This window comes from Dreissena polymorpha, chromosome 11 (genome assembly GCF_020536995.1).
Source record: "Dreissena polymorpha isolate Duluth1 chromosome 11, UMN_Dpol_1.0, whole genome shotgun sequence".
Taxonomy (NCBI): Eukaryota; Metazoa; Mollusca; class Bivalvia; order Myida; family Dreissenidae; genus Dreissena; species Dreissena polymorpha.
Genome location: NC_068365.1, coordinates 81,803,268 through 81,816,289, shown reverse-complemented (window position 1 = coordinate 81,816,289; position 13,022 = coordinate 81,803,268). Strand labels below are relative to the sequence as shown.

Genomic DNA, 13,022 nt, shown 5'->3' with positions numbered 1-13,022 from the left:
ATTCGAGCAAAACCTCACCTAAGCACTATCGACCCAAAAAACGCCAGTAACACTGCTCCGTTACTAGGGAGCCTTGCTAGTCAACACAAGTAATTTGCAATCCTGGCTAGAGCAATGAGTATATTCGGACTGGTGTACCACCATGTGATTGTCTGCGTCTAAATTGTTGGTATTTGATACTTAGAGTCTCTTGTGCCAAAGTAGAGACTGAATATTTGTTTTATAAATCAAGCAATCATTTACTGGTTGGTAGTTCTAACAGTGCGTCAAAATAAGCACCGTGAAAACATTTTAGCACCGAAATACCGAGGTGTTTACCCCCAAGTGCTATCAGTGCGCTTCACACTTGTGGAGTCTTAAACCCCTCGGCCGCCCAAACACAGTTAATGACTGTTAATGTTTATTTTTTGTTTGATTTTGGTATTGCATAGTTTAAACACAAACACATACATCAATACATCAATATTGCTGGCCAGCACAATAAAACAACAATCTCCTTTATTTTTCATGTAAAAACATAAACATAAACATACACACTGTCAACACTTGCCACTTGCAACACCGAGTTCGTTTCAGTGCAGAATGTACACATTTTTCGATCGACACACATTCGCAATGTTACATGGATTCACAAAGTTACATGGATTCACAAAGTTGCACTGATGTCCATACACGGGCCAATGTTCAAGTTATCGGTGCGATGGACCCACGGTTTTGTCGCAGCTATACGCCACACGTATGTATTGACTACTCGGTGTCCACATCAAGGTTTGGATATTGGCACTGAAAATAGAAAAGCAAATTGTGTTAAACAGTAAACGATGAAAGTAAACAGCCTGAAATGATAAAAACATGCATGTGTAATATACCATGTATCAAATAAAATAGTAAACACAAACTGCTAAAGAAAAACACACAACTCTACCAACTGTTTAACTGATACTTACTTTTTTGTTTTGTGTTGCATGTTCAGGCGCCTTTCTGTCACTGCTCGTCTAGCAGTACAGCTGAAATGAAATAAAAAGCATGATCAGAAACTTTCATTGTAATTGTACAACTTACAATTTATGTGCACAATTTTGCATTTAAGTATAACATACAGTAAAACAATTTCAATCAATTGTTCAACTAATACTCACTTTTTTGTTGTGTTGTTTTCACAAAGGCGCCTTGTTGTCACTGCTCGCCTGGTAGTAAACCTGACACGTCTAGTAGTAGAGAACACTCGTCCAGCAGTAAAGCTGAAATGAAATCGAAAGCATGATCAGAAACTTTTGAATGTGTTTGTACAACTTACAATTTATAAACACAATATTGAACTGTAACAGTAAACATGAAACAGATAACAATTTTACTTACCTATGTTGTCTTCGCTGAAATACAAAAGTCATGTTCATAGCAATCATAGCATATTAACACACAATGAATACAACTCAAAACTTTTAGTAAGAAACTTAGTACTTACTTTGTATTTTGTATCCAATCCCTCTGCGCACAATCTTCTTCAGTCCACAATCGAGCTGAAATCAAGACTCAATGCATACATGTAAATTTTGCCAAATAACAAACAGAACTGTGAACCAAAACTTGAACTAAACAAAACTAACTTTTCAACTGTAATGGTACTCACCTCTGGCAACTGAAATCATACAGACATTTTGCATAGCACAATACATTTTTAGTTTTAAGATAAGAATGATTTATGAACATTTTACTTACACAAAGCATAAATATGAAAAACATGCTATGATGAAAAAAACAATATGTATACAAAATTATACATAAAGAAACACAATCTACTTACCATTGCTGACCCGAAATTGAGAAAAGCACATTTTGTATAGCACAACAATCATATTCAGTTTTTACATAAATGAAGTGTACTTACATCTGCCCAACTGAAATGAAAAAGAGCATAGCAAAACAAAAGTCATCAAATATATTTCAACATGCAATTTAAAGAAGCAAATTGTACTTACAATCAGGCAACTGAACTGATAAAAACACATTTTGTATAGCAGAATACAAGTCATCAAAACAGTTCAATATGAAAATTAAAGAAAGTTTGTGTACTTACCACAGCCATACTGAAATGAAAAAGAAACACATTTTACAATGCAAAATACAGGTCATCAAAACAGTTCAATATGAAAGGCAATTGTACTTACCACAGCCATACTGAAATAAAAAAGAAACACATTTTACAATGCAGAATACAGGTCATCAAAACAATTCACTATGAAATTATAGAAAGTTAGCGTACTTACCAACAGGCTACTGAAATAAAAAAAAGACATTTTGCATAGCAGGATACAAGTCATCAAAACAGTTCAATGTGAAAATTAAAGAAAGTTTGTGTACTTACCACAGCCATACTGAAATGAAAAATATATATTAAGCATTGCATAGCAGGATACAAGTTATCAAAGCAGTTCAATATTAAATTATAGAAAGTTAGTGTACTTACCACAGCCATACTGAAATAAAAAACAACATTTAGCAATGCATAATAATCAAGACTTACCTAGCTGATCTTAAATCATTCTCTGTTTCTCAACTTCTCACTTGTCAAAAAGTCTGCTCTGTAACGACCCACCACTCAAATCTGAAAAATAGTTAAGCAGAACAAAGCACAACACAAACCAAAAGAGTAGTTCACTTACCTCATATTTTGTGCAGAGTTTTAACAGCCAATTTTCTTCTTGAAACCTGTATTCGTCTTTTTTTTGACCCACTGTGGAACAGTCACAGCAATGTAAGTCTGAAACATAGAAGGGCATAACAACACAACATACAAACCAGTATATTTGTTTCGACTTACCTTGTGGCTACAGTCAAGACACAGCTGCTGAATTTCTTTTCTGTCACAAGCTGTCAAAACATCTCTGCAATGTTAACCTGAAACATAGTAAGAAAGAGAAACATTTTGTATACAACATAGTAAACACTTACCTTGTTTAAAGAGCTGAGTTGCAGCAGTGATTCTTTATTGAAATCTTCTTCTTTTCCCTCACTGCATGAGAGACCTAAAAAATAGCATGCAAAGCAAGACACTGTTTGTATGTCTACTCTGAAACAGAGCAAAATAAAGCATACATGGTACTTATAAAACAAACACATTGTTCCACTTACCCTTCTTCAACAGTTTAGTCACAGCAGTTGATATCCTTATTCACTGTTGAGGCTACTATGAGACCTTTTCTGCAATGCTCAGCTCCGTTCGACTGTCAAATATTCAGGTCATGTCATATCTGAAACGAACTAAATCAAAACATGCATAGTACACAATCATTGATAAAATCTTAAAACAATTGTATGCTTCATAGCTTTGTGTTGTGTTTTTTTTACTATACATATCACAGACAACTGGCGACCACAAAAGAGTACATACATTTTTTGTATTACTCAAACATTGCTGTATTAAGCTCACACTCATATCAACAAAAGCATTTCGATACACAAAGTAAGTGTTCACCATCATAGTACATCATCAGTTAGTTCGACATCCCACGTTTGCTCAGGTGTAAGTACTGGCTAGCATTTACCCTTTTCAGTTAACCGTCACACATCAGCATTTCTAAACACAAGTACTGATAGATTCTACCATTGCTATTATCTTTCACATAGACTTCTAAATATCAAATACTTGTACTCACGGTTTGGGAGCTCCCTCCAAGAAACACATCTGTACTGCTCGACATCTGGCCCTCTACTGAAACAAAATATTTTGAAACACACATGCATGTAAAACGTTTTTAAACAAAAACCAACACAGAACCAAGCTGCAGCAGCTATTCTGTCTTAAAATTGTTTTATCCATAGCTACATGGAAAACCTGAAAAATAGCATAACATCACATTATAGCAGAACAAATAAAAAAACAACTTGGTCAACTTACCTTGCTTTTGTAAAGATGTGTCACAGAGGTGGAAATCTTCTTCCATGTGTAAACCAGTGACTCGAATCTGCAACAAAGTAAAGAACACATTGTACACCTCAAATCAATGACTTAAAACTTACCCAACTTCTTGAATTGTGGTTTAGCAGTTGAAATCGTTTTTACTCGTGTCCCTTCTATTGACACCCAGTAGGAAACCATCTCTGCATGTGCAATCTGAAACATAGCAATACACACATGGTACAAATCAAACTACCACAATTGTTACACTTACCCTATTTGAACGTTCTATTCACATCACAACAATGTTTCTCTTCTTGAATCATCTTCGTTGTTGACTGCAAGTACATCTGAAACATAGAAGCATGCACAAAACATACCATATAAAAACTATTTTGTACTCACCATATGTTTGCTTTTCTGTTCATGCCAGCTTCCAAACCCATCACTGCCAACAGCATCTTTTTTCTGTTCATGTCAGCTTTCAATCCTTCACTGCCAAACGTATCTGAAAAATAGTACAACAGAAACAAACAAGCATAACATATCATTAGGACAGTTTTACACAACAGATATGAGAGCTTTTACAGCTACGTCTGTTCTGCTCAACTGTCCAAATGCAACTGACAGTACTTCACTGACAGTATATTTTTTTAAATAATTCACTAACATTGAGTCATTCTAACCTTACCTTCAAGGCTTGTTGAGAAGCTTCAAAATCAAGACTGCATGGCTCCACTTTCACTCAACTGTCAAATCATCACTGCATAAGCACTCCTGGAATGTATTATAGCAAAACATGCATAGAACAAACATTCAGTCAAAAGTACTTACCTTTTACTTTATCACTGCCCTGTGCTCAACTCCAGTCATCATGACATCTCTGTTTAAAAGTCTGAAACATAGGAAAACATGCAATGCAAATTAAACATAGTTACTTACCTTCTAGCATATTGTTGGAGCTCCAACAAAATCATGACTGTTCACTTCAGCTGCCAGACTTGAACTGCCAGCACACATCTGAAAATCTGAACAAAGCATTCATGTTCCATACTGTACTAGCCGTATGATTTTAAGTTACTCATCATCCAAAAAAAGAGTACATGAAAATCTAGTAAAAAATAGGTTTTGATTTGTTCATAAGTTATACTCTGAAAGAAACCATGATAATGAAGAAACTCACTTTATCTCTTCTTTTGTCAAAATACCAGTGTTCATAGTAAGATGAAACACACTTACCTCTTTGTTTCCCAGCTCTGTTAAACTGACAGGTCTTCATTTTATGTCAAATCTGAAAAGATCTACATCAAAACATGCATAGTACACAATCTTTGTTAAAACAGTAAATAGTTGTTGCATTCAAAGCTATGCGTATTTTTCACTTTACAAGTCACAGACAACTGGCGACCACAAACGAAGAAACATTTCTGTACTACTCAAACATTGCTGTATTAAGCCCACACTCATGAACATAAACCGACATATTTTTGTTATAGACTTATAGTCCCTAAAACTGTACAAAAAGAATCAAAAGCAGTTTTCAGTCATAATCTTTTATTGAATTCTATACATAGGCAATATAATCTACAGTACTCACCACAGCAAACTGAAATTAAACATCATGAAAAATACATGTCAAGCAATACATTAATCATATTATAGTGCATATCAACAAACGCAATTCAATAAATTGTATGCATTCAGTAAGTGTTCACCATCATGTTACATCATCAGTTCGATTAGCATCACCACAATACATCAACTCATAATACTGGTTAGCATTGAGCTCATGCTATAGCTATCATACATCAGCATTCATAGACACTAAAAATCAAGTAATATCTACAGTACTTACCACAGCACACTGAAACAAAAACTGTAACAGCATGCAACAAATGTAAACCAATACATGTATCAAATATAGTGCATATAAGAAAAGTATGTCGATACACCATCATATTACACCATCAATTCGTTTGACATCCCCACGGTAGCTCAACTGTTAGTTTTGGCTAGCATTTAGCCTTTTCAATAAACATTCAGCATTTCTAGACACAAGCACTGATTAATTCTACCCATCATATCATCATTCACATCATTCCATACTAAGTGTACAATAATAGTTTTCATTAAGCATCGTTAACTAAAAACCACACATACAAGTTAAATCTGCAATACTCACCACAGCATACTGAAATAAAATAGAAATGTTAACGACATGCAAATACAAGTAAAGCAATATCATATTTAGTACATATAAGCACATGCATTTTCATGAAATATGTTTCCAATGTTTTTACATCATCGGTTCGTTTCCCAAAGTAGCTCAGTAAATATTTTGTAACACCATCATCTCTCATCACACCATATTATCGACACTGTATAAGTACTGAGTAATTTATACCCAACGCATTTCACTTCTCTATCAGTACAACAACTCAACAATAATACGCCAGCCGCTTTAAATCATCATAAATCATCATACACAGTGAGACACGTCAACAGTCAAACACAAAAGTTTGTACTCACGTTTTCGTAGACACCAGCTTCAAAAACACATCTGATCACTCCGACGTCCAGAGTTCAAGTGAAGTCAATCGCTTGACACCCCAACACAAATTTAATTGCACACAACTCAAGTCAAAGTCAAGTTGTTATCTCATGACAATAACCTAACACTACAGTCCACCAGTCATTCAATAACCCGAGTACCAAGTCGCTATTCTATAACGCGAAGTCAAGTCAGTTAAACTCAAAACTTTTCATCGATACTGTAGTCAGAGCTCACGAAAGTACGTTCATATTCGTTAACGTTCAAAAGTCAACTGAGACATAGTCATCATAAAAAAAAATCATGTCAAATTTTTTTCAGAGATCACAAAATTAACGTCTGTCTTTGTCAAAGTCTATTGGTCAACTGAGCGTTTTTTTTGCCCGCGCAGTTCAATTTATATACTGAGCGCGACGTCGAGAGCACAAAAAATACGTCTTATCTCTTCAACGACCAAACCAAGAATGACAGAAAATCGTATACTTCATGATTTGAGTTCACACAATTTATGTACATGAACGCTGTTTTATTGAACAGTTAATGTCGTGCTTGCTATATAATGTTAGTTTACGAAATACCAAGCACAGTGTCTTGCAAAGCCGAATTAAATGTCTTCTGGAAATACCACATGTTTAAATACCACATGTTTAAATACCACATGTTCAAATACCAAATGTTTAAATACCACATGTTTAAATGCCACATGTTTGAATACCACATGTTTAAATACCATATGTTCAAATACCACATGTTTAAATGCCACATGTTTAAATGCCACATGTTTAAATACCACATGTTTAAATACCATATGTTCAAATACCACATGTTTAGTCATGCTCGCGCACTGCATGCGGTCGGTATTTGGCACTGCATCTCTTTCTGTGACATTTTTATGTGCAATGAACATGTTTAACTCAACATATCATGAGGAAGGATGCATTCGGGAATGTGCATCCCTTCTCATCAAGATTGAAACGTCATTGATCACATGGTGGGCTCTCTAACCAAAGCGTGACAGTGCGACTATTTTTTCATGACCATACAAGCCGAAATATTCACAGATTGAATGGTCATAAAAATTGATAAGCATGAGTCCATCAAATCCATCCAGTATTTCCAGTATTTCTTTTAGTTTTGATATACAGCAAATCCATTGCCTTTTGTGCTTTAGTGTATAGTTTTGGGCAGATGCTCACATTAAACATGAACCCATAATAAAAATAGAAAAATATCTAGTCAAAGTTACTAACCTACAGTAGCATTGTGAAATAATCCTAAATCATATAAAATATGTGAGTAATCCATCAAAAATATTCACTATAAGTAGTGTACATTTAACTCCGGCATAAAAATATCCCCGTTATACCCGTTTATTTCTACATAGCCAGAACAATTCAGGGTTCTAAGAATTTTGAAAATTAAATTGTTTATATGACGTAGTTTTTGACGAAAGCAACTCGATAGTATTTTGCGCTGGCATTGTTAAAGGGACAACCTCGATTTTCTTGTTTCAACTATGTTTTGCGAGTATAGTATTGATATAACGAATAAATAGAAAATAAATATCCAACATCATATATCAAAATGTTCAGCACAATAGCGCCTACAAAGTGATATACAAATATTTTGGTTATCTGTACAATTGTTCATACAACTTGGAAATATCATGAAAATTTGCGTTTATATCAAAATATCGTAACTCGCGCATTCGATTTTGTATAAACCCATAGTATCAGTGTGTGCGCATAGAAATTTCTGTTAATCTGATGAAAATTTTATTGAATTCGGACACCGGGTTCTAAAGATATTGGACTTAAATCAGTCGCAAGAAATACAATTTTCTATCGTCGATATGTAAACGTCCCTTTAAGTTGTAGGATGATATGTATTCAAATGACGTGAATATGCACTAAGAACGAAGGGTCAAATTTACGATTTTCAACAAATGTGTGTTTGTTGTGATATGGTTTTCTGTCCTTATAACTGCAGCGTTTTACAAAAACATCAAGTATGTTACACCAAAATGCGCAGAAATGAATTCCCCATCGCATGATACAAATATCTCAGTACCATATTGCGGAATGAAAATCTTTTCTTCATACCAACCCAAGTTTGGTCAATAAACAGAAGTTTTGACATATACTCGTTGATGAAATACAAAAATGCTTTAACACACATTGTTCCTATATATTTGCTAGTTATGGTAGTGAAAATTTCATCGAAATGTATTCACGCGTTATCGAGAAAGTTAAGTTAAACCTCTTCCAAACAAACACAGTTTTGTGAAATATTTGCTATCTTAACGTCATTCAGTTTAACTCGATACTTTAAAGTTCGAAATTTCTATAAGCACGAATGCGTTTTGTCGAAGTAGTTTCCTTGAAATCAGACTTATTGTGGATTACCATATATCAAAATGTGCAGAACAGAATTCCCTATCGAATGGTATCAATTGCTATGTACTTGTCTAAAATGGGAATTTTTTTCATTCTCAGCGAAGTGATTTTTATGCGAAAAACTAAGCATTTCTACTATATGCGTAAATGTTAGCGAAAAATGATCCCCACAAAACTTGATGCTATTATCATGTTTGATATTTTGGCGAAAATGTCATAAATATATGTCAACTAGTTGTAGCGAAAACGCGACTTAAACTTTGTACGAAATCAGTGTTCATTTTACAGTACAGAGCGATTGTTCGACGTTAAAATAAAATCTAATGTTAGACAGAAATGCGTTTAGTTAAAATCCGTTATCGGACTGTTTTATTGTTGTGTTGAGACATACAGTTAAGTGTCATATATCAAAATGCGTGGAATTGAATTTCCTACAAGATTATACCAAAATAAAGATAAATGCTCTGTATGCAAAAAAGTTTTCTTGTTAGCGAAGTTTGTTACCTAAAATATCTGATACAATAAGTCGTGTTAGAACAAAACATACAAAACAAATATTTTAGCTATCCCATTGTTAATTATTGTCTTGAAAATTTCATCTTGATATCTTGAGACGTTCTCGAGAAAATGTGATTTCGTGGTTCCAAAAATGTGTTTTTCGCTTGCTTACAGATAGATGACGTTCCGAGTTTATATGTTGAAAAAGTAAAGGCGTGATTATAGGAAAATGGTTTTCGGTCAGTCTTGATCAAGCGATACAACATACATACAGGCATGTTATATCAAAATGCTCGAAATGAAATTCTCTATCAGATGATATAAGTCGTGTTTCATAAATCATGGAAATAAAAAAGTTTTCTTCTTGCAAACGTTTTTCAAGTGATTTTTATCACATAAGCATGTATGTTGGCACAAAAATAACAGCAGAAAAGTTGTAGCTAACAATAAGCTGGGTATTGTACTTTTAATTTGATATCGATGCCATGAATCGTTCCGGAGATATTTAACTTAAACCAATTTTCTGTTTAATCGCCCCTTGGTTGTTTATATGAAACAAAATGACGTTATAACATATCATGATTTTTGGCGCTATGTAAAGAAAACTATCAAAGTTGCGTTTAACTGTCTGCTCGTTTAATCGGAATGATTCACAAACATACATAGTTTGATACACCAAATCATTCAGAAAAACAATCCCTATTTAACAGTATATATTTTTTGTCGCAAAACGAAAAGGCAAAAAAGTTTTCTTGTTAGCGAATTTTGTATAGTTGAATATCTGATACAAGTAGCCGAGTAAAAACAAAATAGGCAAACAAAAATTATACCTATCATATGATAAAATATTGTGGTGAAAATTTCATCTTGATATTACGAGAGGTTTTCGAGCAAATTGAGTTAAACCGATGTAATTTACTCTTTTCCCTCGCTTGTTTACATTGATAGAAATAACGTTCGAGAGCTGTAGATTTACAGTACATGTTTCGTGCTTTAAAAGTCAATTCGCTAACCTGCTCAACTTACGACCAACACATGAAACACATTTCAACATTTTATAAATGCAAACAAATGCAAGAAAACAAACGCGCATCAAATGAAAATGCATATAAACAGTTAAACACAGTCAAAACAGTCTAGTCAGTAAATAACATCCGAACCCATCCTGTAACCGTCGCCCTGCACATCCCACAATATTTTCCCAACATTAACACACAACATGTTTCACAGAATGTGTGTCCGCACTTTGTTAAAGTACAGTTTTTGTCGGAAATGTAACATATGGTACACAGTTTAAATTGTCGAATGGCATCTGCTCGAATAGCCTCTTCCATCAGCTCTTTTGCTCTACTGTCCACATCACGGTTTAACACGTTTGACAACGTGTGTAACTCGCGCTGGGCTTGCTCTGGAAATAGACAAGAAAACAATATAACCATATATTGAAACAGACCCCCCCCCCCCGCTAATTTCCGGGCGTTTTATTTCTCTGACAATAAGGCATTTGATTCCTACATGAATAGATATAAAATTTACATTTCAATTTTTTGTATAAATAGCAGATGAATGCGTAACTGAGTCTACGAACGTTCGTTCGCAAAAAATGTCGTTGTATCAAAGACTTCAAACATTTAAAAACAGGCCTACACATTTCGGCGTGTCAAAGGAAAACCTGGCTAGCCAAGGGTTTATTTAAAAACCCTTGTGCAATGTACGACCCTATTTTTTACACCACTATTTTTAATTGCGTTCAATGCGTGTTTCGACAAGCGCACATTTCCATTTGAAACATGGACAAAGAAAATGTGAAATTTAGGCATCATTTTATTCACAAAGTTCAATATTTGGCAAACAAAACGAATAAGTAAACAAGCATTGTCAACGAACATACCTGCTTCGTACTGTCGAATTTCTTCATCCCAGTCCTCGGTCTGCGGAACAACGAACCTATTTTCTGTTGCAAGCACCACTCCGTTCCAGTCCTCGGTCTGCGAAACAACGAAATTTTCTGTTGCAAGCACCACTCTGTTCCAGTCATCGGTCTGCGGAACAACGAACCCTGCAAGGTTATTTGACATGGTTTGTTTAAAGTTTCAAATCACGATTCATAACCATAGCTGTTCGGGTCGCTTTATATATCCACAGACTTGCGAATGCCTAAGATGGTTAAGTCTTGACATTCTGAAAAACGCTGAAAAGCAAATGTCTCACGCGTGGCAGAAATTCATATGTGAAAAAAAGCACCACAAGTACTAAGTTGAACCGATTACATGTTTTGGAACATTTAAAGCGATTTAGGCCCTATTGTACTGTTATGTCGTTGCAATAAATTTCAAGCAGTTCGTTTATTGTTTTGCTATAGTTCTGCTTTATTCGATAAATTGCTAGTGAAATCACTTGATATCATACATCAAAATTTTCAAAATGAAAATCTCTCTATACGATTAAATAAGTCGTGTTTCACAAAATCACCAAAATAAAAAAAAAATCTGTCATATAAAACAAATTGAAAAGATTTTTTCTGTAAAAGCATATTTGTTGAAACAAAACTAGCAATAAAAAAGTTGTAGCTAACAATAAGCAGGGTATTGTAGTGTAAATTTTATATTGATTCCATGAGTCGTTTCGGAAAAATTTGACTTAAACATCGGTGTACGATATTTTATTCAAGGTTGTTTTTATGAAGCGAAATTACGTAGATACACTACACGTTATGAATTCAAGTGCGTTGTAGAAAAAACATTATCAGAGTTAAGTTCAGGTTTTTGCTGATAATCGGCGTTTTAATGTGTGATTATTTAATCCACACAAAAATTTCATATTTGACGGTACACATTTTAAACAATGTATCGCAAAACGAAAAGGCGAAAAAGATTTCTTCATAAAGGGTTTATTTTCGATCAAAAACTCGCATTTTTGTCAAAGAATCATTAACAAAAGAATAAAACTTTCAAAACAATCATTGTGGAGCTTTTTTAGTTGAATATCATATTCAAACTTTGATCCCAACATCTGCAGAGGTTGTTGAGAAATTGACATTTAAACTTTTTCGCAAATACTCATCTATTGGTGGACTTTACTTTGAAATGACGTGAACACGATATATTTGCACTTGATTACCGCGCTGCACTGCAGTGTATTTCTCATGCAATGTTAAAAAAGTTTTACTCGCGAAAGATTATGATTTTAAAAATGTGTTTTTCACTGAACTTTTGCGTTGATATTTGATCACAGTACATTTCGCAAAAATATATATTAAATATTAGATCATATTCATAGTGTACTTGTGTAACGTTTGGTATATAAATAACGAACTATTTTGCAGTGTTACTTCGTGCTTAAGGTTCAAATGAAAATGTCGCTAAGATACATTTCATCAAAATCTTTCAGACATGCACTAAGTTCGGTGCGTTTCTCAAATATGAATGTCAATGCAGTGCATGTCGTGAAAAAATTTGCTATTCATCGATTTTCTGGACTTTCTTATGTCAGCAAAGTTATGTCAGCTAGCTATATAGTGAAAACGCACCAACCCGTTGGGTATTTAAAGCGACTCGAACAGCTATTGTCATCATTCTTGATTTGAGACTCCAAGAGAGAACATTGACTCGAAATCATGCCGAAATACGCACACCGACTTCCAAAGTTCGAGGAGACAGATGCTCCTAGTGGCAGTGGC

The 13,022-nt window shown here is 34.4% G+C and overlaps 1 protein-coding gene and 1 long non-coding RNA gene across 7 annotated transcripts; both read right to left on the bottom strand.

The window, feature by feature from the left end:
• Positions 1-481: 481 nt before the first annotated feature.
• LOC127850949 (uncharacterized) lies at positions 482-7,836 on the bottom strand. 6 transcript variants are annotated; one of them, XR_008035591.1, is made up of 6 exons: positions 4,841-7,831; positions 4,590-4,675; positions 3,899-4,406; positions 1,140-3,709; positions 948-1,007; positions 482-783 (listed from the first exon to the last, which is right to left on the bottom strand). It is a non-coding gene; the product is annotated as an uncharacterized LOC127850949 (long non-coding RNA). The 6 variants fall into 6 exon arrangements; XR_008035589.1 differs by having other exon boundaries at positions 3,899-6,089; positions 6,428-7,836; XR_008035590.1 differs by having other exon boundaries at positions 3,899-4,675.
• A 2,126-nt stretch (positions 7,837-9,962) lies between these two features.
• Positions 9,963-11,493, bottom strand: LOC127851195 (polycomb group RING finger protein 6-like). Its single transcript, XM_052384823.1, has 2 exons — positions 11,235-11,493; positions 9,963-10,751 (listed from the first exon to the last, which is right to left on the bottom strand). The coding sequence occupies exons 1-2, from the start codon at positions 11,419-11,421 to the stop codon at positions 10,480-10,482; spliced, it is 459 nt and encodes a 152-aa protein (XP_052240783.1). The 5' UTR covers positions 11,422-11,493; the 3' UTR covers positions 9,963-10,479.
• Positions 11,494-13,022: the final 1,529 nt, after the last annotated feature.